Raw genomic sequence first — 25,011 nt, forward strand, 5'->3', positions numbered from 1 at the left:
GGGGTTTGGAACAAGCATGCAACCATGGACAACACGTCCTGGACATGCATGATCGTGACACTTAGCACGCTTACATTGTCCCACTAATTACGAATCTCATCTCCGGTATCCTGGTATGAGGTGCGACTTCAACGCATCTCATAAGACAATATGATATATCGTGTGAACGCCTTTGTGTAAGGTTAACTGGTGACCCTTCCACGAAAAAAAACCATACAATCAACATTTGGGAGAGTGGCCTTGTGTGCCTGCCAACTACTCAGTCTACCTATGTGATCTCTCACTACTCAGGTTTATAGTACGACAGCTTGTTCAAGGGACCCTTGACTGTTTCCACACACGATAGTGGCACCTAGTTGCTTTGTACGACAGCTTGTTCAAGGGACCCTTGACTGTTTCCACACACGATAGTGGCACCTAGTTGCTTTGTCGCGCGCTACACTATTCAAACCTAGGCTTGGCTCGACTATACATGTTCTAATACCACTTGGTAGAGCTCTCCTAGCACTAACGGCATATTGGAGTCAATAGGATGTGGAGATTCTGGATACCGTCATACTGCTATGATGCTCCGATGAATCTGAGGAATAATATCTTTGATGAGCGTAGATTTCTTCTCTCAGATTCTAGCGATTCTCTTTAGCAACGTGATTAAAACACCCCCAAACCTGAATTTATGGATGAATTACATTTGAATCATGTTTTCTGTTTAAACAAAGTCCAAATGCATGGTTTATGAATCTGTAGAGTTTGAAAAAATTGTAACACTAAATATTATTTGAATCTGGAGACAAATATTAAGTCTCACATATAAATAAACAAAAACAAAACAAACAGACACTGTCCAGTTACAACTAATGATGAACATTCATTGTTGAACTTGGCTCAAACACTAAAATTTCTTTCAACCTAATCCCAACGGATCAAAAAAATCATATGTACAAAAAAATAAGAAGAAAAACAAAAACTCCTGAAAATCTCCCATTTTCAATGGCAGATTGTTGTCCCTTCCAATTGAGGACCCCTTGACAGATTGCTGGGTCACCAACGACGTCGTCGTAGTCATCGTCAGCTCAAGCTTTTATCTATAAACCATACATCTGCTACAGGTATTCAAAACTGTCTTCCAGTATCATTTAGGCCTACATGATTGGTCGGATCAATGTAAGCGATGTGTGATATGCATGAAAGTAAAGGCTAAGACGAAGATGATTGGCATAAGAGCATGGCTGGAGCGTTGGCCTGAACTTGCCAAGGGAATTTCACTCGGAAGTGAACATTCTTCGCCGTTGAAAATAACCTTATTCGGGAAACCGTCACCGAGTAGTATGTCGAAGTCGTGAATGCCCTTCTTGTTGAAAGAAATCACAGATTGCTGCTTCCCTGGAATTCTTGGGTCGGCTTCAGGATGAGTCCCATTGACCTCCCCCATCAAGTATGTTAAACCAGGCAAGCCTTGAAGGAAGATGGTGTTCTTGAGGTTGGGAAGCAGGGTGCCATTGAAGGAATAAACGTTTTCATAGCCACGGCCGGCCTTGTCCAACCGAACAGCAGTGAACCAATCCGCAAATGGGTAATCTTCCCAGTTGAAAAGTGTTAGTCTTGCAGTCCATCCACCGGCATAATCTGAGTTAATATGCCAATTCAAGCTAACACCACAGTTATCAGGACAAGGCAACTTTTTAGGATTTGGGTAGCGCTTGATTCTAGCCCAAGCTCTTGCCTTGGCTGTCCTGTTATGAAATGGCACCAAAAGAGCTTCTGGAGGTAGCATCATTGCCTTTGCATTTGGATTGCAAGTATCAGTATCAATGTCTTCACACCCACATGCACAAGTATTGCAAGGAATCACAGAGTCATTATAATATGCTGAAAATGAAACACAGCATTTTGATTGTTTCATCTTTGGCCTTGTAATGTTGCACACAACTTGCCAACTTGCAACTGCTGTACTTGTTGATTGAAGCCCACTCGGGTCTGGAAACTCGGTCGGATCGACTCGGAGCGGTGGCCCGCATACGTATTTTGGGTTGAGAATGCCGGTGATCTTCCATTTTTGTGGTGGAGTAAGAGCTGTTCTGTTCATGTCTGGTGGAAGCTTAAAGACATGTAGTTGAAAAATAGACCTGGCTTTGCTTTCATCCATCATTGTTGGTAACAAACTTCCATTCCTACAACAATATGGCAACTTTCCGATCTTGTCATCGTCCTTTCGTTCCACCGGGAGATCTGCGATCACTGGCCTCTTATCACAACTCATGACTCCGGTGAAGTCGAAATCTTGATAGAATTGGCCTGTCGGACCGTAAATGCATTGAGAGATATCTCTTGTATAAGTATATGCTCCTCTCATGCTATGAATGAACTCTCCTCTCATCCATTCCCATGTTAAGTTCCAGTGATCCAGACGGCCCAAGGGATTGTTGTTGTCGATTGTAACTTGAGCAAGATAGTTATTTCCATAAGCTTGCATTACATCATAGGTTAGTGAGAGATCTCCATCTTGGCGAGGAAAAAATTTGGTTTTCTCTGGTGCTTTCACCTTGAATTTTGGATCCTTTGTGCAGCATATATGCATTGTTCTTTTTCCTATGTATCAGTCATTCAAACACAACTAAATTGTTACAGCTTACCAATACGAAAACAGGACAATAAAAATGTAACGAACCGCTTCGGTTGAGGATTATTGGGAGGGAGTCCATTGGCTAATTTAAGGAACGATCATGTTTATAAGTAAGGAATACATCTCCATTGATTACGAGGCTTTTGGGGGAGCCCAAAGCAAAAGCGGGACAACATCATACCATTGTAGAGTCTTTTATTCCTAACATGGTATTAGAGTCATGCCCTTAACTTAGCCATGACAATAGGATCCTCAAATGTTGAACAAAAAAGTTGTGACTCAGGTGTCAAACTAATGTATTTTGTTCAAGGGCTCCTAAGAAGGAGTCGAGCCTCGATTAAGGAGAGGCTATTCGAGGTCTCCATAAGCCTCGGGGAGGATCTATGTTGTACTTTGTTCGGAACTATGAGAGGTTATGATAGTCGTTATTCCTAACATTCCTTCTCTACCCTAAGGTTAGAAGTAGAAAAGTTAAAAGGAAAGTGGAAAGAATACCGCGACGGCGAGGCGCAGGGCACTTATATCCATCGTTAACAAGGTTAATGGTCTTAGGCATTGGAAAACCAGGAGGCTTGATGCCGAACATCGTTCCGACCAGCTCCACGTTCACCTGAATCTCATCCATATTGCCGGCAGTTTCAATCGACGTTTTCAGATCCGTCATTGGGTAACCAGCCAAGGTGGTTCCATTCCCAACCATCACAGGGAAATCCGACCCGTCTATCACCACGGCGCCGTTGACCGACACCAGGATCTCGTGGTTTTGAAAGCCGATGAACATCTTCCATGCCTTCAGCTCCGTCAATCCGGCGTTTAGAATCATCGCCTCCGACCTGAAAGCCCATGGTTGAGCCGTCACGTTTTTCAGTCGGGGAAACACCTTCTCACGCGAAACGAAAGTGTACGACAAGAATATGCCATTGCAGTTGTTCTGCTCCGGCGGTGGTGTTGCCCCCTTCGCGTCGGCTTCACCGGCACCAGCACCGGCACCGCCACCGCCACCTCCACCGCCGACGGTACCGGCACCGTCGCCGATGATGTAGTCTTGTCCGAAACAGATAGAAAAATCGGAAAAAAGAAGCAGGGAAATAAGGAGGGAAAGGCGGATCAAACCTTGCATTGGAAATTGCATGCCGGAAGTATGGAGGATGATAAGCGGAGAGAAATTGAAAATGGGTTTGGTGTGTGTATATTCGTTTTGGTATAAAAGATAGTGAAGGAAGGCGGGAAGCGGCGCCGCGCAATGACGCGGCGGTGCAGGGGGGAAAATGAGTGGAGGAAAGTCGGAAATGGAAAGGGATTGTTAGGAAAGAGAGGAGGAGAAAGAAGAAGAAGAAGAGAGAGTCAGGTTCATTTTCTGCCTCTGGTGTTACCGCCATTTTCGCCCCCTCCACAAACTGACTCTGCTTCCTTCGCTTCCTTTTCTCAAGCATTTTCTTAACCTATTAATTTAAATAAAATAAAATAAGTCTATTAACTTAAAAGATTAAATTCGTAAATTTTTTTATAATTTTGTTCTTCATAAATGTTTATATAAAAAGTTTTTAAAGTTTAGGATCTATTAAACACTTTTAATTCTTCGTTCGTGATGATATGGCAGACTCAAACTTACCTCTTGTTTTTGTGAGAATGAGTCTTTGAACCAAGTGCCGAAAATTTGTTGATGTTCTTGAATCGATTACATCCTAACTTTGTATTACCCGACCATGCTAAGTCGTAATGTGTGGAGAATGAATCTTGATTGGCTAAGGGAGTTCATTTTCAACTAATAGTTATGTTTTTGTATAGATTCGATATGTTATCAAAGAACCAATAGGTGAAAATAAATGGGTCGACAATGGCATTTAAAAAGGGTCAAAACCATCCATTTGAAAGAGGATTACTATGTGTGTTAGACAAACACGACTTTCTGCAATTGTATAATATTGTCCGTATAAGCTTTTATGGTTTTGCTTTGCTTCCCAAAACACCTTATATCAATGGAGAGAGTATTATTTTATTATCAACCCATAAACATTCCCTAAATTAGGGGATGTGCAACTTTCATCCAACACCTCCCCTCAAACAAAGTACATCTCCCCTTAGTTGAGGCTCGACTCTATTTCTTTTTGGAGTCTTTGTCATTTTTTACTATAGCTTTGAGGAGCCTCGACTCCTTTTTCTTTTTGGAGTCTTTTATTCCACATTTGAGAATTCTATTTCTTTTTGGAGTCTTCATCATTTCTTACTATGTTTTCGAGTAGGCTCGATTCCTTTTTCTTTTTCGAGTCTTTTATTCCACATTTGAGAATTTTGTTGACATGACTAAGTAATTTAGAGCATGACTGTGATACGAAAGATAAATAGAATTGTGATCGAAAGTGCAACAAACAAAGGTGGACTTTTGATCCCACCGATGTGTGTTGCACTTTGGATCCAAATTCTATGAAACTCTAAAGAACTTAACAATGTTCACAACTCTCATATTTCTCTAGTCTTTTACTATTTTTAAATACATTATTTATAATACTATCCATATATTTTATACTATTTTTAATATATATTATTTATAATCTAAATAAATTTTATCTCAATTTTAAAAATATGATAAGTTTATTTTTTGGAACTGGATGGCAGTAAGCTGATATTATTTTCATGAAAGTATTTTTTGAAACTAATGTCTGTGTTTCAAAGTGGTTTTTTTTTTTTTTTTTTTTTTTTTTCTAATCTACCATTTAAAAAACAAAAAAAGGATAGAAAACAGCATTTTCCTTACCTTTTAAATGTATTGAATAATTATGATGAAAATATTTTTTGTTTAGGTTAAAAAAGTTAAAAAGTATCTTCAATTTTACCTTAATATCATTGTAGGAGAGATATCTTGGAAACCCCATATTTATTAACAAAAAAGAGAGAAAAAAAAAAAGAAAAGAAAAGAAAAAGGCAACCGATATTGTCTTTGACTGAGCCACAAACCCCAACCCCAACCCAACAACCTAACCCATTATGCTACGAAAACAACAGAGCCATTACATGGAAACCCCAACCCCCAGACCCAAACCCCTTTCTTCTTCACTCAAAACTCACTACAAACAAACAAACAAACACACCAACCCCAAACCCCAAAGCAAATTAAATGTAAAACTTCAAGCATCTGCAACCTCCGGCGTCTCTCCCGCCGCCAGTACCATCTCTGCTGCTTCCACTTCCCTTCCTCCATTCTCCCCCTTCTCATCAATGCTGTTCGCCTTCCCCAATGCCTTCAGCGCCAAGTGCGCCGCCTTCTGCCCTGATATCATCATCGCCCCGAACGTCGGCCCCTGCATCCACCAATTCAAAACATCTCATTACAATTCATTCAATTTCATCGTCATTTATTCAATTTCATCACCCATCCTTACCATTCTTGGCGCTCCGTCGATCTCCGCAACCTCCATCCCTGTCACAATCATTCCCGGAACCACCTCTCTCGTGAATCTAACAATGGCATCCTCCGCCGAGTTCATGTCCAGCGCCTTCATTCCCGGTACGCTGTCGATCATCCCGATGCTCTTCAGCCGCTTCACTCCCGTGGCGCCGAATGGTCCGTCGTGCCCGCATGAGCTGACCACGATCTTAGCTTCCATCACATTGGGGTCCATGCAAGACTGTGTGTCGTGGTTCATGGACACCAACGCCCAGTTCGTGACCACGCCGCCGACTCTGCCTTCCTTCACGATCAAATCCTCTGCCGCCACGGCGTTGAACAGCTTCACGTTTGGCCGGCTCAACAGCTTGCTCATGATCGTTGATGTGAACAGAGCCGCGTGCTTTATCACGACATAGTCTTCTTGTTCATCGTACTCCACTTCCAGCTCGTCCAAGAAGTAATGGGCTGGCTTCCGCACCACCTGTTAAATTCAACTCAAAATCAAACATTTTCCCAGGCTTAAGAACTTCAAATCTCCCAATTAAATTCAATCTCGAGATTCTAAAACGACATGCATGAGTACAAATCATGAAAAGCTATGTGGGTTTTTTCAAAATTTTGGGTATTTCCAATGAAAGAACAAAAAACAGAGCATCCATCCAAATATGGAAGAAAAAAAAAAAAAGAAGAAAATGAGACGTTATGGGTATACATGGAAAGGGAAATGAATTTGTTACCATAGCAGAGAAGAGCTGGCCGCCAAGCCATGCACCGCCGCCAGGGCTGACGGATTGTTCAATGATGGCGACTCGAACAGAGGGGTCTTTGCTGAGTTCATAAGCGCAAGAGAGACCGGCAGATCCAGCTCCGACAACAATGACGTCAGTGTCGGCGTAAGTGATCATGTCGGTCATGTAGCGGCGGGTCATCTCCCGGGAGACGATGGACTCCCTGATGGGGTTGAATTTGAATTGGTTCAAATCGTAGGGAGGCTGAGCGGCGGAGGCGGAGATGGAGAGGGAGGCTGCAGCGGTGGTGGGTTTGAGACGGAAAGAAGGAGTAGGGAGCAAAGGGGAGCCATGGAAGGAGGATTCGAGCAAGGAGGGCCTGTGAAGCTTGGTGGGTAGAGAAGAGGCAATGGAAGCCATTTTTGAAGCAGATGAAAACAGAGGAGATGTAATTTTGAGATGAGTGAGTGTGTGAAGAAGATGGGAAGGGAGAAGGGTTTTATAGAAGATATCGAAGACTACCGCACACAATTTTACATCTAAATTTCAAATATTTACAAAATATAATTATTATATTTAGATATTTAATTTTTTTTTTTTTTAATTTCATGACCTGACAACCTCATCGATTACGTCTAAGTTGAATTTCTGAAAACTCAGTTCCATTTGCAGGTTTATATTTTTTTTATCTCACTAATCCAACAAACTTAAAATTAGAGTTACAATCTAATCTAACTCAATACTGCGCTATCCTTTTATTTTTATAATAAATGAGATTTTTAAAATAATTAAAAAAAATAATAATCGAACCCTGCTGACTTTATAAAAATAAAAAATAAAAAAGTTAAAAATATCTGGGAGGGGACACGTGGGGAAAGGATAGAAAATGAAGGGTTGAGAATGAGGTGGTAGGGTTGTACACGTGTCATCCATGATAGCCATTGTGATTAAATATATATTATATTTGTTTTCCAATATCTGACGTTTGCTCAGAGATATTTTTATATATCAAAAACATATTTATATATGCGCCACTCCTTTTTCTTTTAATTCTTTTCCACTCATTTTAATGCCATTTTGAGAAATATATTGTTTGTATTAATTACCAATTTTTAACGCTAATTAAGTCAATTAATTATAAATATTTGTTCATTTACTAAATAATTTCTCTAAACTGAGGGGAAAGGAAAATCAAATTTTATTTAACAAAAAAATAATGCTAATTTATTAAGATAGAAATTACTTATTTTCTTCTACCTGATATTATTAAATTCACAATATCTTTCTCCTATCTCACTCATTTATAATTGACGTCCCCATCATTAGCTACATCACATCTCAACTTGTTCCCGTGCATCCACTATTTTTCGTCCTCTTCGACTTGAGAGCGGGCTATTATTAAAACAAGATGAAATCTTATAATTGAGTTTTTTTTTTATTTATTTATTTTACATACGCTCTAAAAAATTGTGTTTAAATAAAAAATTTATACTCTTCTTGCTTTCCTTTTCGCTCTCTTGATCTCTTGCGAGTTCACTTTTTTCACTCCTTCACGTGAATTTGTTGCACGTTTGAGAAAAAAATACCGTACATTGCTGCTAGTCATTGTGTGGTGTTCACGAGACCTTGTGTTTGTGTCGCTTAACACCCTACTAGAATGTGGACTCTATTTTTAAGAGAGTGATAAAATTGTCACTTTCATATAAAATCTTCGATAATTAGTCATAACTTTAAATAAAGGCGATTTAAAAAGAGAAAAAAAAAAGAAATGAAAAGACTTCAATAACATTATTATTTTATATAACATACAAATAAATAAAAAGATAAATTGAGCTACAATAAATCATTTTAGAAATGAAAATTCAACCTTTTATTATTATTATTATTATTTACAATTCCTATGTTTAAGGGTTTGTTTTTTTTTTTTCACTAATTTAGTAATCAATGATCTATTTTTAAAGATTTTTAAAGATTTTTTAAGTTTTTAAATAGCATATTGTCATCGGGATTAAAGTTTTTAACACATGTTTTAAGAAAGTAACATTGAAAAGAGGACAATACTTGCTAGAGGTGGACTCGAGCCGTTACATACTTTTAGACTCTCGTTGAAACTTCTCATATTAAAAAATTCTTAACCTAGGTGTTCAATTAGGGTCTTAGAGTTGGCCAGCCCCATGACTTGGGTTCACTTATATCACTTTTAGGCTCTTAAAATTCATATATTCTACTTCTATTTCAAGGATGTATTTGGGTTTTCAAAGTGCATCTAGTCTCTCGTTTTCTACTCTCCATAGTCCATTTGGTCATCGCACTTCATGCGCATAAGTCGAGGTGCTCTTGAGCTCCAGAGAAGTCTAACATGAATAGAAGAGTCACGACTTGCTATAGGTAACATCTCTAAGAAGGGGCTAGGTGTTGTTGGTCCTCTAGGAATCTCAAAAATAATATCTTTAAGACAAACAAAGTTAAGGTGGTTTTTATGTGGCAGCTTAGTCATTCATTTATGTCGTCTTTGTCAAGGGCAAAATTGTCAATTCATCATCACATATTTAGCTGCCACATAAAAACCACATAAATTTTTTTTAAATTTCTTAATCTTTCAAAAATTTTAAATCAATCAAAATTAGAGTAAAATTATAAAAATTGAACGTGAACCAAAGGAAAAATCAACCTGTACAACCAAAATCAAACTAGTGAAAAGCTCGAATCAAATGGAATGTAACGAACCAACAATGAATCAGATTAAACTAAGTTGAATTAAGCTGAATCGATCGCAAACTGATCCAAATCGATTTTTCATTGAGTGATTTCCTTCTCCTAACAATCCTGGCTCATATTCATCCCACTAAAAGTGGTGGTGAACAACAACACTACCCATGATCACCTATAACCGACCGGGGAGAAGACCATAGAAACAATGAGAACTTCAAATAGAGTAGAAACTCTAACACATTCGAGGAAAAAAATAATTAAAAAATTGAAGGCCAAATTGATATATTTACGATCAGTTTACTGAGAATATTTGTTAAAATCACCACACACTTAGCAGTGAAAACTCTCTATTTATAATCATTTACAAAATTAAATAGATTACCAACTTTAGTCGAGTTTGTTTATTAAGGTATGTGGTTGATAAAAATTTATATAAAAATTACTTTCGAATTGCTAGATATGTGGCCTATGTTTCTCGTGAAGTAAATATTTTGTTTTGAATTAAGAATTCAAAGTAGATTTGAAATGTAAAACATGAGGAAAAATACAAAAAAAAATTAATCAGAGGAACCAACGAACGACGGTAGGACATGCGTCGATTGACGACGGTAGAAGCGTCCCAGCCAAAGGTGGACATACGTCAAATGCAAACCAGATGAATGCATCCTCCCTTGAGCAACGACACCCAGTGTGACCTGAACCGTACCCGCGACCTGGTAACCAATTCGTACTTACAACCTACATCCACGACTCAATCCGACAACCAACGTGCAAACTCAAACTAGCACCTGCGAATTAGGGTGACCCATCCCCCACCATTTGACCCCGCAACCCGCGATTGTAGCTTCGTCTGGCCCGTGATACGCACGCATAAGGATACCTTTCGATGTGTGTAGAACGCATCAGCCACATGTGAATCACCTTTTCTTTGTCGTTTGACACCCCAGTTTTTCATCCCGATTTTAATACTAATCTCATTTGATGCGAATTAGGTCACACTAGAGGAAATTTAGAAATTTTGGACATATTGGTGGGAAATCGTACTTAAAGAGGTACACGACCAATCTATAAATAACCACAAGAAAATTAGAATACAATGCTTGCAGTAATCACTTAGTTATGCATGCATGCTAGTAAAAATCAATTCTAGATGACGTGTTACTTATATCCTATGCTTACGTAGATGTAATAATTATGGAAGTAGACATACTTGATGTTGGATTATCTAGATTGTACCCGGTTTATTGAACTACAATATTTTATTACTACCTATACATAATTATGCTGAGATGGTGGATGAAAAATTTGTGTATATGCGCTCTGGGTGGTTGATGGATGTTATCACCCTGTTGAGCATGTGTGACATTTGCATTATTACTTGTACACTAGCTTCAGGTCAATGAATGTGAAAATTTTCCCCATAGAGAGTAAGTAGTAGAAATAGCTTAAACCTAGGGTGAGAATGTTGGTTTGGCTAGACCATGACCTAGGGTGCAACGCCTCCAGAGGTCTAAGTGCAGCTAAATCGTGAGAGACAATCAATGGGTGGGGCTCTAATGCTCCTTATCGAACAGACTCAGGGAATTGAATATGATAAACCTAGAGACGAGAATCCCTATGAGACTCCCAAACCCCCTTAGAGTCCTAGTAAACCACCTCAGCAATCCGAGTAGACAATGGTAGCCTTCTAGGTTGTTAGCAACGGGTATAATGTATGAGGAGCTTCCACTTCTTTTTCCACTATGATACGGTATCATCGAGCTAGGCGTGACGCTAGTTAGAGTTGTGTTACTAAGAGATGAATAGACTACTGTGCACGGTGGATCAGAAGGATAGATAGACTATTGCGCACGATGGATATGTCTTATGGGAGAGCGTTGATCATGCAGGTAACTAGTAGAGCTGGCACGTACTGGGGGTAGCACCCCAACCTTGGGTGACTTCATGAGCTATGGGATGGGTTTGCCAACTAACTCTCTTATGGGTGACATGTAGACTAGCACTCACCATGTTGTCTCCCACCTAGTACAAAGTTATTTGGGGTAACGCCTCATCTTTAGATACCAGTTACCGCTGCGAAGGATAGGCTAGCTACCCAGACCCATTAATAACAGGAGTTGAATCTCTAGAGACTAGAGTAAAGCACGTAATCCTCTATCGGATCAAAGAGGTGATGGACGCCTACAAATAGGTTGCTTAATTGGTATATTTACATACTCGCCCTTTTTCCCTTTCTCTCTCAAGTGTTTGACGATGTTGGTCGAGGCGAGGGATGCTTGGAAAGAAATTAACAAAGGAAACAAAAGAAATACAAATCAACCTATACTACCCTATTCTACAAATGGTAATGAAAGTTCGTATTGAACTAACCTATATTTATTAAATGGAAAATACAACTCAACCTACACTAACCTATACTAGTAAAGAAAATGCAAATTTATCCTATGCATGTGTCACGGTCTCGGGATTGCGATGCTTTCGTCAACCTCACAGAGGTGCCTTGCTTTTATCTGCAAAATGTAGTAGCACGAGGCTTGAGTATTTTAAAAATACTCAGTAAGCGACCCCCTATCGGGGTTATGATGCAAGAATATGCGGTTGCAATGACGGGACCTATCATAACAGTCTATTTTCCTACGGTACTATCCCCAATTTCGAGTACATTTGAATTTCATCCCTCGAAGTTGCTCCAAGTATCACCGGTAGTTATTTCTTATTAGAACGTCCATCTCGTTTTTGTTAATAACTCAAATTCCTTAGTCGCAGCTGCAGGCGCTCGGGCTGCAGGCCGTGAGGGTGGGCTGGAGTTGGTGAATTAGTTTTGGGTCGCTGCTGGTGTATGGGTTGCAGTGCTGGGCGGTTTGCTGCAGGGTCGAATGGGCTGTGGGCTGAGACTATTTCGGTTGGGGGCAGAGAGGTTGGGTTGACTAGGCCAGGGTTGCAGATGTGCAGTCAATTAGGTTCTCACTTTCCCATATTTTCAAAATATTTATCTCTTTATAAAATTAGTTGTTTTTGTTATTCCAAACAATTTACCAACAAAATTACACCATTCCTTATTTAAGAAATCGCGACATATAAAAGTAAGAACAAGTGAACACGATTATTCTATCATACACCACTTATGCATGCATGTTTAGATCAACGTTGCTTCAATTCTAGGTAAATGGAACAATTATCTTTTATTTTGAACACGACTCAAGATTTATGATATTGTCTAAGTCTACTGATTATAATACCGTTGGTGCCTTCCTCCAAACCCGTTTTAGTATTCGTGTTTTTTATTAATGCAATTTAACATTTAGTAATTTAACACTAATACTGTGATGTCCCACATTGGTTGGGGAGGAGAACTAATCCCCCTTTATAAGGGTGTGGAAACCTTCTCCCATCAGACGCGTTTTAAAGGCTTGAGGAAAGCCCGAAAGGAAAAGTCCAAAGAGAACAATATCTGCTAGCGGTGAATCTAGGTCGTTACAAATGGTATCAGAGTCAGTCACCGGACAATGTGTCAGTCTTCTCGCTGTTCCCCGAAGGGGGGTAGACACGAGGCGGTGTGCCAGTAAGGACGCTGGGCCCCAAAGGGGGGTGGATTTGGGGGCGGTCCCACATCGATTGGATAAAGAAACGAGTGCCAACGAGGACGCCGGGCCCCGAAGGGGGGTGGATTGTGATGTCCCACATTGGTTGGGGGAGGAGAACAAATCACCCTTTATAACGGTGTGGCCCCTAATTAGACGCATTTTAAAGTCTTGAGGGGAAGCCCGAAAGGGAAAGCCCAAATAAATCTTCTCTTAGCAGACGCATTTTAAAGCGTTGAGGGGGGCGGGAAAGCTCAAAGAAACCTTCCCGCGCATTTTAAAGAAGCGTTGGAGTAAGTTTTTGGAACATGTTTCAACATATTTATAGTGGTAAACATCATTAGGGTTCCCTTGGGGTAAGTTTTTGCATTAAATTAGGAAGAAGACGTAGAGATTTCTCTTTTGGGGAGTGGAATGAACAAATCTCCAACTTCAATCAAATTTTACATGGGAACTTGTATTTGTTTGCCATCATCTGTATATGATAGTTGATCGTTGTCGAGTTTGTCATTAAATTTAATTATACCGCTACTTTTACATGAGATTTCTCACGAACTAAATTTTTTTTTTTTTTATAATCAAAGGCAAGAAAGAGACCGTTCATGTCAGAAATTTGGTTGTGCCAATAAATTTTATTCTTTTTTTTTTTTTGGTCGAGAAATCCAAAAGTGAGGATTAGGGAAAAACATAAGTCACTCATCTCAACATGATATGTAAATTGCTCAGTAATAGTTCGCTTCTAGCAATGATTTGATCTATTTTACAAAAAAATTCTATTCAAAAGATCATTTATCTTCTCCATTCCCGATAGGAATGCATTAAAACTGTCCTTCCATATAGAACATTGTGGCATTAACTCATAATTTATCTAATTTACTACCTCTACTTGACCCAATATCTACCCTTCAAAAGTGTGAATAGATATGAAAATATTATGACTCAACCAAAGAAGGCAGATTTAAGAATGAGAAATAGAATTGGAATTAAAGATTCAATTTTCATTGATATTCACACCGTTTTAAATAGATACCAACTAATACCTACAACTACAAATGAGTAAATATAAACTAATTATATCTATTCAAATTTAACTGATTATGAGGATGTATGATATATTTTCTAACTAATATATTCGTTACTAATATCATATATTTCATAACTAATTCAAATTAGAAATAAGTTGCAACAAGATTAAGTGTCTGATCTTGTTCTTCTAGTTCCTCATGTATAGTACAAATACTATTCGTGTTATCCTCGTCCATACCCGGTACAACCTTATTATAAGCATATGATGATGAGGGGTCAACACGAGAAACACAATATTATGATCTAGGATCAACACAATTGGGAACCCTATATAAAAAAAATAAAAATAAAAAACGTTTCATGTCCTTGGTATATTAGGACAAAGTGGGTGAGAGCAAGCTATTAGAACCAAGGTCGTTAAGCTACTAATGAGGTCTAGCAAACGATTAGGATAGTGATGCGCACGACCCTAGATAGATAACAAAGTTACGTTGACTTGAGATATAGGAGCTTGGGTTTCAAGCCTGCAACAATGTATGCTTGAAGGTGACCTCGATGAAAGACATACTAAAAGTCGGATGAAGGACAAGCTAAGTACATGTATCATCAGACCATTTGACATTGTAGATCGGATCAAGCTAGTGACATACAGATTAGCCTCTACTTGCGGTGCATAACATCTGCCACATATTCATGCTTGACACACATTACAAACTACAAACCTCTCCAAATAGACAATGACCTGAATTATTTAATCACTTTCGAGAATGAAAGTTTCTTTTATAGACATATGATGTAATGATGTCTTGTGCATATTCTTTCAAATTTTGGCTAAATAGAACATATCAGTTGGTCTCCTTATTGGGATGTCTAAAGTGAAACAAGCCAATTAAGCCTCGTCCCTTGGACAATTGTTCTAGATCATCGATCTTTGTTTGAAAATTTCTATTTCTCGAGCTAGTATGCTTAAACATTACTTTAAATTCAAATCAAATAAAAAAAAAAACATGAATCATATTTTATTTTGAACACAACCAAATCTACTAATTATATAGCATTATATAGCATTATATAGCATTGATATCATATGAACTGTGTTGTTGCATTTTAATAATAATAACAATAAAAGAAACTTTACACATGCGACACAGTTAAAATCCACCATAACCACGGAAAACCAAGTGCATTGCAGAATCATTCTGGATGTTATAATACGCAACCGTTCGACAATCGTCCAGAATTTTTCCTGCGAAAATGAGCCTCAGCGCATCAGCTGGTAAGCCTATCTTGGCTTCAATCTTAGCCTTCACATTGCCAATCGTGTCCGACGGCAAAACATCTAGAGCCAAAATCATGCCACTCTGCAAAGATTTCACAAACACATCCATCTCTACCAAACTAGATCAACACTCAAATGGGTTTAGCTTAAAACAACAAACCCACAATTGGAAGGATTCTTATAAAGCTTTGATGTGGCCTCAAATTGTTGGAACATGTTTCAACATATTTATAGTGGTAAACATGATTATGGTTCCCTTGGTGTAAGTTTTTGCATTAAATTAGGAAGAAGAAGACCAAGAGATTTCTCTTTCTTTTGGGGAGTGGAATCAACAAATCTCCAACTTCAATCAATTTTCTTCAACTCTTTGGAAAAACAAAACAGGTTGCTCCATTAATTTAATTAATCCAACAAAATATTTACCTTTCAAATAAATAATTTACCAAATAACTTGCCTAATTAGGTTTAGTTTGAAATTTCTCCGTGTATCAATTCCGACAACATAAGTCACTTGTCGCAACATGATACATAAATTGCTCAGTAATGTTTTCGCCCCTATCAATAAATTCTCCACCAGAAGGTAGTGCAAAGTTTAAATTAGTCAAAATATTCTTAATCTGTTAATATTTGGAGAATATATTAGTTATGGAATATATTTTAGATATTTTTTCTATTTAGTTAGTTTATATTAATATATTATATATATTAAAAATAAAAAATATATTTAATTTAAAGGGTAAAAATTATTATTTAATATATTAGATATATTGAATATAAAAAAAATATATATGGGGACACGCAAGCCAAGGAGTGAAACATGAATAAACTAAGACTGCATTCGATTGAGATCGATGATATAATGGTTAAGAAAGACTTTTATGAATTGAAACTTACTACTTAGTAAGGTGCACATCCTTTTTTTTGGTGGTTGAGTCATAAGAACTTCATGTTTAGCCTGTTTTTCTTGGAGCAATCTTCTTAAAAATTCACGTTGGTTTAAACAGCATGGCTTGATAAGCAAACACCCAATCGCATGCCCCATCGTTATTTTCGTTGCTTAACATACCTATCATTTGCGTTCCTAAGACTTGAATAATAAGTTAATTATCTGATTGTGTATAAGTAGGAATCATGTCTCGCACCCAATCAATAGAGTCAAGTCTAACGTGTTATGATGCCTCAAATTTATATATTGACATGTCATTTCTATACGTACATGAGTCCGCAAACTGACTCTCTCTATAATACATGTCATATATGCATGGACAACCATCACAATCATGATATAATCAAATACAATAATATCAAATCAATATCAAATCAGGTGAGGTTAATTAAGATGACACTTAATGCGTAAGATGTTATTAACCTCAACCTATTCAATTCCTGAAAAATTAACCTAAATTAAAGATCTTAATAGTAAATGTTTATGAATTTACTGAAAATATTATGATTGCTGTTTAGGTAGAGCTCAATGCTGATTTTGCCGTTCAAGTTCTTCCACTGCTTCATAATCAACATGAGGGCAAAGGTCCAAAAAAGAAATAGACCAATTTAGCAGTTTTTTGCTCAATTTCTGGTGGGATTAGATTCTGGTCGGTACGAGTCAAGGGAATGACCTCTTGGCCTATCTTTTGCTCAATTTCTCGTGGGTCAGATTCTGATCGGTACGAGTCAAGGGAATGACCTCTTGGTCTCCCTTTTGCTCAATTTCTTGTGTGGTCAGATTCTGATCGGTACGAGTCGAGGGAATGACCTCTTGTTCTCCCTTTTGCTCAATTTCTTGCGGGCTCAGATTTTGATCAATACGAGCCAAGGGAATGGCCTCTTGGCCTCCCTTTTGCTCAATTTCTCGTGGGGTTAGGTTCTGCTCGGTACGAGTCAAGGAAATGGCCTCATTGCTTCCCTTTTGATCGATTTCTCATGGGGTTAGATTCTGATCGGTACGAGTCAAGGGAATGGCCACTTGGTCTCCCTTTTGCTCAATTTCTCGTGGGGTCAGATTATGACTGGTACGAGTTAAGGGAATGGCCTCTTGTTCTCCCTTTTGCTCAATTTCTCATGGGGTCAGATTTTGATCAGTTCGAGTCAAGGGAATGGCCTCTTGGTCTCCTTTTTGCTCAATTTCTCATGGGGTTAGATTCTGATCGGTTGAGTCAAGGGAATGGCCTCTTGTCTCCCTTTTGCTCAATTTCTCGTGGGGTCAGATTTTGATTGATACGAGTGAAAGCAATGGCCTCTTGGCCTCCGTTTTGCTCAATTTCTCGTGGGGTCAAGTTCTGATCGGTACGAGTCAAGGGAATGGCCTCTTGGCCTCCCTTTTGCTCAATTTCTCATGAGGCCAGATTCTGATTAGTACGTATTAGGGAATGGACTCTTGACCTCCCATTTGCTCAATTTCTCGTGGGTAGGGAATGGACTCTTGACCTCCCATTTGCTCAATTTCTCGTGGGGCCAGATTATAACCGGTACAAGTTAAGGGAATGGCCTCTTGGCTTCCTTTTTGCTCAATTTCTAGTGGGATCAGATTCTTATGTACGAGTCAAGGGAATGACCTTTTGGCCTCTGATTTCTATATAAAGGACACAATGTGCATGAATACCCTCTTTTTTAAGGAAAGTTACTACATGCACAAGGAATCAAAAGAAGATTTGCCAGACCTTTTTCCAAAAAACCTCCAACGAAGAATAGGCTATTTAACCACTACCTACCTTCCACAAAATTGTGCACCACAAATATCTACTCCTAAGAAAAAAAAATTATTTGCAAGGCAAAAATAGGTTGCTTTTAACCGTGTTAAATTAATAAACTTTTGTAGTGGAGAGAGACAGAAAGCCTCTCAACCTCAGTTGGATACTTAACAATTTCTAACCACGAAAAGACTGGTTTGCAGGAATGGCCTTCAAACATGATATTTATCAACCCGGAAATTTACTTATATCCAAAATCCCACTTCAAAATCAGTATAATATGACACACGCGGCTTCGCATTTGCATGCCTACACATACGTGGAAAGCTCAACCGAAGCTCGCAACTCTGCCATGGCTGCCTACCCTTCCTTCGCTTGTGGAACCCACAACACAAAATCACTCCCTCCCTCCACGTTCTATACATGCACCCACACCCCATTCCTATAAATACAAGCACCCAGTCCACCACCCTTTTCACTCCACTCTCTATTACCACCATCTACCTCTTCAGAATCATCAACAATGGCGAGACTCACAGGGATCCTTGCTCTCATATTGATGGCGGTGCTGGTTTCTGATGCCTACGCCTACCGCACCATCACCACCGTGGAAGTGAACAAAGACAACGAAAGGCGGGCGGAGAGGTGCAGCCAGATGAGGGCCCACGAGGAGATTGGCAGCTGCGTTCAGTACCTCACGCAGCAGAGCAGAGATGTGTTGCAGATGCGTGGAATCGAGAACCAGAGGAGGAGAGAAGGGCAAGTCTTCGATGAGTGCTGCAGAGAGCTGAGGAATGTGGATGAGCAGTGCAGGTGCGAGCTCTTGGAGCAGATAGCGATGTGGGAAACGAGGAAAGGACGACCCCAGGAAACAAGGCAAATGCAACAGAGGGCTAGGAACTTACCATCCATGTGTGGACTCCGCCCACAGCAATGCTACTTTTAAGCGCCTATGCCCCGCACCGGCACATCATCGTGTGCTTCCACTAAATAAAGATATATGAATTCCATGATCGAAATTTCTCTCTGACACCACTAACTAATTAACAATTTCTGTGCGCAACTAGGTTCAGAAAGATTAAATAAAAAACGAACAGAGGCAGATGGAACGTATTATTTATTAGTCAAATGGGTTCTAGAACAACATAACAAAAGACTAGAATACACGCAGACGGGCTATACAACTATAAAACGATTAAGGAAAAAACAGTACCAAATGCAGAATCGATCAATTTTGAAGACCACCACGAAGGCGAAGGACGAGATGGAGAGTGGACTCCTTTTGAATGTTGTAATCGGCCAATGTACGTCCATCCTCCAATTGCTTTCCAGCAAAAATTAACCTCTGCTGATCTGGTGGAATCCCCTCTTTATCTTGAATCTTAGCCTTAACGTTATCAATGGTATCTGAACTCTCAACTTCCAAAGTGATTGTTTTACCAGTTAAGGTCTTCACAAAAATTTGCATTCCACCGCGAAGACGGAGCACAAGGTGAAGAGTGGATTCCTTTTGAATGTTGTAATCAGCTAGCGTTCGTCCATCTTCGAGCTGCTTGCCTGCGAAGATCAACCTTTGCTGATCAGGAGGAATGCCTTCCTTGTCTTGAATCTTAGCTTTGACATTGTCGATTGTGTCAGAGCTTTCAACCTCCAGTGTAATCGTCTTCCCGGTAAGCGTTTTGACAAAAATTTGCATTCCACCACGAAGACGGAGCACCAAATGCAATGTTGATTCCTTCTGAATATTGTAGTCCGCCAAAGTGCGACCATCTTCAAGTTGTTTACCAGCGAAAATCAGTCTTTGCTGGTCAGGGGGGATACCCTCTTTATCTTGGATCTTAGCCTTCACATTATCGATGGTATCAGAGCTTTCCACCTCTAAGGTGATGGTTTTTCCCGTGAGGGTTTTCACGAAGATTTGCATTCCACCTCGTAAACGGAGCACCAAATGGAGGGTTGATTCTTTCTGAATGTTATAGTCAGCGAGGGTTCGGCCATCCTCAAGCTGCTTTCCAGCGAAGATAAGCCTTTGCTGGTCCGGTGGGATCCCTTCTTTATCTTGAATTTTGGCCTTTACATTGTCAATAGTATCAGAGCTCTCAACCTCGAGGGTTATTGTTTTGCCGGTGAGAGTTTTCACAAAGATTTGCATCTGTCAGAACCAATTATATAAAATCAATTAGAAAATGGATGTAAATCCTGTAATCAGGAATAATCTGAAAAAACAATTGATCAGAAACATTACATCCCCTATGGTGAATAGAAATTAAAAGTTTCGTCGTGGAAGTCATAAATCGAGAAAATGAACTCTGATAAACAGATCAGATACATATATGCAAAAACAAGAACCACTAGCTGCAAACTTTCACCGTCGTAGAACAGAATGGAATTATAAAATTACAAATACTGAAAGAAACAAAAAAAGTCTAGCAAAGAGACATAAATAAGATATGATCACAATGAACAAAGAAAATTACGAAAATCACATGAATCGAAGCAAAACAAAGCATGTCGGCATCATCAGTTCATTCAACCGAACCACAAAACCCTATCACAAATCTTAAAACAGAAAGAAAGTGCGTAATTCTAACGAAGAGCAACGATTAAGAATCTCTCCGAATTAACGAACAGGCATGACAAAATACAAAAGACATATCATATGAGTTGAACGAAAACTCAAAAATCAATTAATCGAACAAGAAGGTAAACAAATCAAATCTGAAAAAAGATGAGAGATCAGATGGCAAACCTTGAGACGATTGAAGAGAAGATTTGGAACTTAGAATTAACTGTGATAAGAACAAAACCTTTCGACTTTTTCCAAAATGGATGAGAACTTAGGGCTGGAGAATTCACGTATTTATACCCGCAATGGCTGGCTTTCGTTCCTCGAGTATAAATACATTATCCAATAAAAACCTGACACCTGTTGATCTTCGTTACTTGCTGGCCACGGTTGGATAAGTTGGCTAGAAGCTTCTGGGTGTAACGGTCAATTTTCCATTTAAAAGCGCCTTTTAAAAAGCTTTTTGAAGAAGGCAAGGATTAGATTCTCCACCAAACCAGTTCCTTTCATAAGCATTTTCTTGTTCGTTTCTTTCTCGGAAGGATACCTATAACAAGCAACGCAAATGTCTAGATATTTACTTATAATCAAATATGATATATATGGTAAACGAATCATGTTCCCTCTATTTCGACTTTCTTTGATTGAAGCTCCTCCTAAAAATACTTTAATCACTTCAACTTCACCTAATCAACTAGAAATTTAGCTCGAAACTAATGTTAGGGTACTGAGTATCCTTCTCTCTCATGTGTTCCGCAACACAGCAACATCAAATTGTTGTAACGGGAGTAGAAGCAAGATTGATTGTACTCACACACCCACAAACAGAAATTAAACAAAGAGACAAAGACTTACTTGGTTCTGAGGGAAGAAATTTTCTTATATCTACTAGTAGCAACCAATCTCAATAATCAAAGTGTTTACTAAGTGTATATGTCACACTCTCATACTGGAAAATCTCTCAACAAAATTACTCCTAAATGTCGCTTAACAAATAAAAAATGACACTCAAACTCAATTAAACTCTATATATCTCAACCATTCTAGACAACCTTATGTATAGGTAGAGGAGCATTAATGTATGAATCAAGATGATTCATGTATTAAAACAGAAGATGAACCAAAAGAGTTATGAACCAAATAAATGAGAATATGAATCAAAATGGTTATGAGTTATGAACCAAAATAAATAATCATACATGCTTATCAGATGTATGAACCTATTCTTCATGACAACTTGCAACAATCTCTACCTTGTCAAAACATCACAAGCAAATAACAGTTTTGGCTGCTATTAAGTTAACAAACTACTTCTTCCATCAATATTGATCAGATCCAAGCAATGCCAAAACTTTTCACAAGCAACCACCTTTGTCAACATATCCAGGATCAACTATTCCAATTTTCAATAAACGAATGTCCCATTCATTGGTAATTTCTTGAATAAAATGAAATCGGACATCATTGTGCTTGGTACGAGCATGATGAACTTGGTTCTTCGACAAACAAATAGCACTCTAGCTGTCACAAAGCACATCTAAATGCAATAGTAGACTGCAATACACAAGTCATTAACCAGCCATACATCCAAATAGTTTTTTTAAAAAACTTCTGTCATATACTCTATTTTGGTGGTAGACAATACAATAGTAGATTGCAATGTTGAACGCCAACAAACAGGTTCACCAGCCATAGTGAATAAATAACTAGTACTGGATCGTCGCTTATCCAAATCATCAGCATAGTTAGAATCCACCTAGCTAACTAAGAATTCATTTGATAGCTTGTCAATGCTCTTTATTAGGATTATGTATATAGTGGCTCACCATGCTTATAAGGTCGAGTATACACCTTAACATACATCAAAGCACCAATTTGTATAAGAAACATTCCTCATATACCTTTTGTCATCATCCTAACTTAGACACTTAGACACATGGAAGCACTAAACTTGAAATGAGGAGCAAGTGGCATGCCAATAGGTTTAGTTGAATTATTCGAACTAAATTTTGCCAACACTTTGCCTAGACATTGACACTAATGTACCTCTTCTTTGATCTCACTCCATCTCCATTCAAATTATTTTCTTTGCTTTATCTAAATGATAATTTTTTAACTTATCAATTTCCACCGGTTTCTTGGAAGTAATTAACATGTCATCAATATACAAGAGTAAATAAATAAACGATCTATCATCAAGGCACCAATAATACACACAATGATCAAATTGACTATATAAGTGTAATGTTCTACAATGAAGTGGTCGTGTAACGCCCCTAATTTTCTTTAACCTAATTATGACGTCACCCATGCATACTTATCTCATTAAGCTGAAGATCATCATAAATAACCTTGAAATAGTCTTTCATAAAAATTCATGAATCCAAAACAAAACCTAAACTCCGAAAATAAACCTTCAATACTGAATTCAAAATAAATTCAAATAAAACGATACTCAATCCTATAACTTAAAACAGTCTAATAAAAGTAAACTCCTAAAAATATCCCGTCTCCAACTTCCATGGTGGCCTCAGCTCCGCCGTCAACCGTACATTGGCGCCTTGCCTTTACCTGAAAAATGTAGGTAGCACGTGGCTTGAGTATTTTATGAAATACTCAGTAAGTCACCCCACTGTTGGGGTTAGGAATGCAAACACATGCAACATATGAGCGGGACCTAACTTTTCATAAACTTTTCATAGCCTTGGGCGCTTTTCTATTCCGGGTAGGGTTGGATGTGTGGTACTCCTTCACACATGGCCCATGTACGTGTACATGAACCCACCAGGCGGGCTCTTATACATACCCCCTGGGCCTGACTTGGTCGGGCAAAACGTGTTACACGTAGCCGGACACCACAGAACAGAAAAGGGCCCGCATGATATCATGGCGAACATAAATATCGTATTTCATTCTTTCGTATCATAAAGGGGAAGAATCCCGATGCACGTGACATACATATATGCATGAGGTCCCTTAACATATTTAACATGGCATTACATAAGCAGTGCTAACATCGCATTTACGTTTCTTACATCACATGGCATCTCACCTGACTTACATTACATGACATATTACATAAATATTCCAGTTGCATTAACATCTCATGACATGACTCGATAATTCTACGTGTATCTATGGCATCAATCAACATATTCATGGCATAGAATACTAACATACACAATCTACGGTCAACACAATCTATACATCACATAATCACATCACATAAAATATGGTGCATGCAGGGGTCACAAGGCACGCACCATCATACAACACGTACAAAGCTAACTCCAACAGTAAGGTCACTTACCTCGATGGTCTTGGTTGAAGTCACGCACAACGAGCTAATCCCAGCGGTTAAATATGTCCTATGATAACCACATAAAAATTTAGAACTTTTCATAACGTACCCTAGCTAAACCTCATGCTATTTATCAAATAAACCCTCGACCTAATCTGTCTTTTAACGTTTATGAGTCATACTGACCTCGGATGGTAAAACTAAGGGCAGAAACAACTTCGGAAGGGCCAAAAACCTTGGAATCGATATATTATAGTGATACCGATTCACCAAGCTGAGCTGCCGAGCCGACCAATTAAGCCGCCAAGCTGAGCTGCTGGATTTGACGGAGCCGAGCCGTGGGTTTTGACGGAGCCGAGCCGCCGTACACGTCAAGCCGAGCCGAGAGCACGCGTGCGGAGCCGAGACCAAGGCTGCAGCGCGCGTCCGCGTTGGGCCGAAACGCACAGGGCCTGCGTTCGTTCCGTGGGCTGGTCTAGAGGCCAAATGTGAACCCGACCCGTTTTCCTTCGTCTTCCTTACCCGAAATCTCGCTAAAACCCTAATCGTCGTTGCGCCGCCAACGACGACGTCACACCCCCGATTCCGACGATGCGACTACACCCCTCGCCTATTCCAACCGACGCACAACGATATTCAACACCGATAGCCTTGGTCGCTTCTCCTTTCGGCCACTCACCGAAAAAAATCCAGCGAACCACCTCACACGTTTTTCCTGGCTAACCCTCTTGATTTTTCCGTACTCTTAGACACCCTCAAAAACCCTAAACGTTTGGAGAGCAAAAGTTGTTTCCAAGGAAGGAGGAGAGTTGTGTATGGGAATATAAAAGGTCTTTATAACTTTTCCATTAAGGTAGTAATTTCCTGGCTAGAAATCATACATTTTCCAGCGACAATAAATGCAACATAATATCTTTTCATTTTGACAGCAAAAATAAAATCTTAGCATAAGATCTAAAATAAATAAAACAAAAATTCGAATCCTTACATATATGATTTCTACAATGAAGTGGTCGAGTCGAGGGCAAACAGAAAAAGGGTCAAGCTATGACCACACCTTCTACATCTCGAGAGAGGAAAGTTCAGACATCGTGTTAGTAGGAATCTACCCTCGAAT

The 25,011-nt window shown here is 39.0% G+C and overlaps 4 protein-coding genes and 1 long non-coding RNA gene across 5 annotated transcripts; 1 reads left to right on the forward strand and 4 right to left on the reverse strand.

Moving 5' to 3' along the window:
* Positions 1-754: 754 nt before the first annotated feature.
* On the reverse strand, positions 755-3,755 carry LOC111783842 (COBRA-like protein 10). The gene is made up of 2 exons (XM_023664686.1): positions 3,119-3,755; positions 755-2,589 (listed from the first exon to the last, which is right to left on the reverse strand). Exons 1-2 carry the CDS (start codon positions 3,753-3,755, stop codon positions 1,160-1,162), a joined length of 2,067 nt encoding a protein of 688 aa, XP_023520454.1. The 3' UTR covers positions 755-1,159.
* Positions 3,756-5,533: 1,778 nt separating this feature from the next.
* LOC111783834 (thiamine thiazole synthase, chloroplastic-like) lies at positions 5,534-7,221 on the reverse strand. The gene is made up of 3 exons (XM_023664681.1): positions 6,749-7,221; positions 6,004-6,492; positions 5,534-5,922 (listed from the first exon to the last, which is right to left on the reverse strand). The coding sequence occupies exons 1-3, from the start codon at positions 7,157-7,159 to the stop codon at positions 5,749-5,751; spliced, it is 1,074 nt and encodes a 357-aa protein (XP_023520449.1). The 5' UTR covers positions 7,160-7,221; the 3' UTR covers positions 5,534-5,748.
* A 7,988-nt stretch (positions 7,222-15,209) lies between these two features.
* Positions 15,210-20,859, reverse strand: LOC111783813 (polyubiquitin-like). Its single transcript, XM_023664654.1, has 3 exons — positions 20,777-20,859; positions 19,270-20,179; positions 15,210-15,448 (listed from the first exon to the last, which is right to left on the reverse strand). The coding sequence occupies exons 2-3, from the start codon at positions 20,177-20,179 to the stop codon at positions 15,210-15,212; spliced, it is 1,149 nt and encodes a 382-aa protein (XP_023520422.1). The 5' UTR covers positions 20,777-20,859.
* Positions 18,120-19,046, forward strand: LOC111783815 (2S albumin-like). Its single transcript, XM_023664655.1, has one exon. The coding sequence runs from the start codon at positions 18,551-18,553 to the stop codon at positions 18,971-18,973; it is 423 nt and encodes a 140-aa protein (XP_023520423.1). The 5' UTR covers positions 18,120-18,550; the 3' UTR covers positions 18,974-19,046.
* A 2,266-nt stretch (positions 20,860-23,125) lies between the features above and the next one.
* Positions 23,126-24,108, reverse strand: LOC111783837. Its single transcript, XR_002813437.1, has 3 exons — positions 24,081-24,108; positions 23,904-23,961; positions 23,126-23,164 (listed from the first exon to the last, which is right to left on the reverse strand). It is a non-coding gene; the product is annotated as an uncharacterized LOC111783837 (long non-coding RNA).
* Between the last annotated feature and the right edge of the window lie 903 nt (positions 24,109-25,011).

This window comes from Cucurbita pepo, unplaced genomic scaffold (assembly GCF_002806865.2).
Source record: "Cucurbita pepo subsp. pepo cultivar mu-cu-16 unplaced genomic scaffold, ASM280686v2 Cp4.1_scaffold000102, whole genome shotgun sequence".
Taxonomy (NCBI): Eukaryota; Viridiplantae; Streptophyta; class Magnoliopsida; order Cucurbitales; family Cucurbitaceae; genus Cucurbita; species Cucurbita pepo.

Bases quoted from the DNA above. Each gene is read 5' to 3' on its own strand.
- LOC111783842 (XM_023664686.1), bottom strand. From the start codon at position 3,755: ATGCAATTTCCAATGCAAGGTTTGATCCGCCTTTCCCTCCTTATTTCC. The intron at 2,590-3,118 runs GTATTCTTTCCA...ACTGATACATAG, and splicing joins CCCTGCGCCTCGCCGTCGCG to GAAAAAGAACAATGCATATA.
- LOC111783834 (XM_023664681.1), bottom strand. From the start codon at position 7,159: ATGGCTTCCATTGCCTCTTCTCTACCCACCAAGCTTCACAGGCCCTCC. The intron at 6,493-6,748 runs GTAACAAATTCA...TGAATTTAACAG, and splicing joins GCCAGCTCTTCTCTGCTATG to GTGGTGCGGAAGCCAGCCCA. The intron at 5,923-6,003 runs GTAAGGATGGGT...TGGTGGATGCAG, and splicing joins TCGACGGAGCGCCAAGAATG to GGGCCGACGTTCGGGGCGAT.
- LOC111783815 (XM_023664655.1), top strand. From the start codon at position 18,551: ATGGCGAGACTCACAGGGATCCTTGCTCTCATATTGATGGCGGTGCTG.
- LOC111783813 (XM_023664654.1), bottom strand. From the start codon at position 20,179: ATGCAAATCTTTGTGAAAACTCTCACCGGCAAAACAATAACCCTCGAG. The intron at 15,449-19,269 runs GTCTTCAAAATT...CTAGTTTGGTAG, and splicing joins CGTCCTTCGCCTTCGTGGTG to AGATGGATGTGTTTGTGAAA.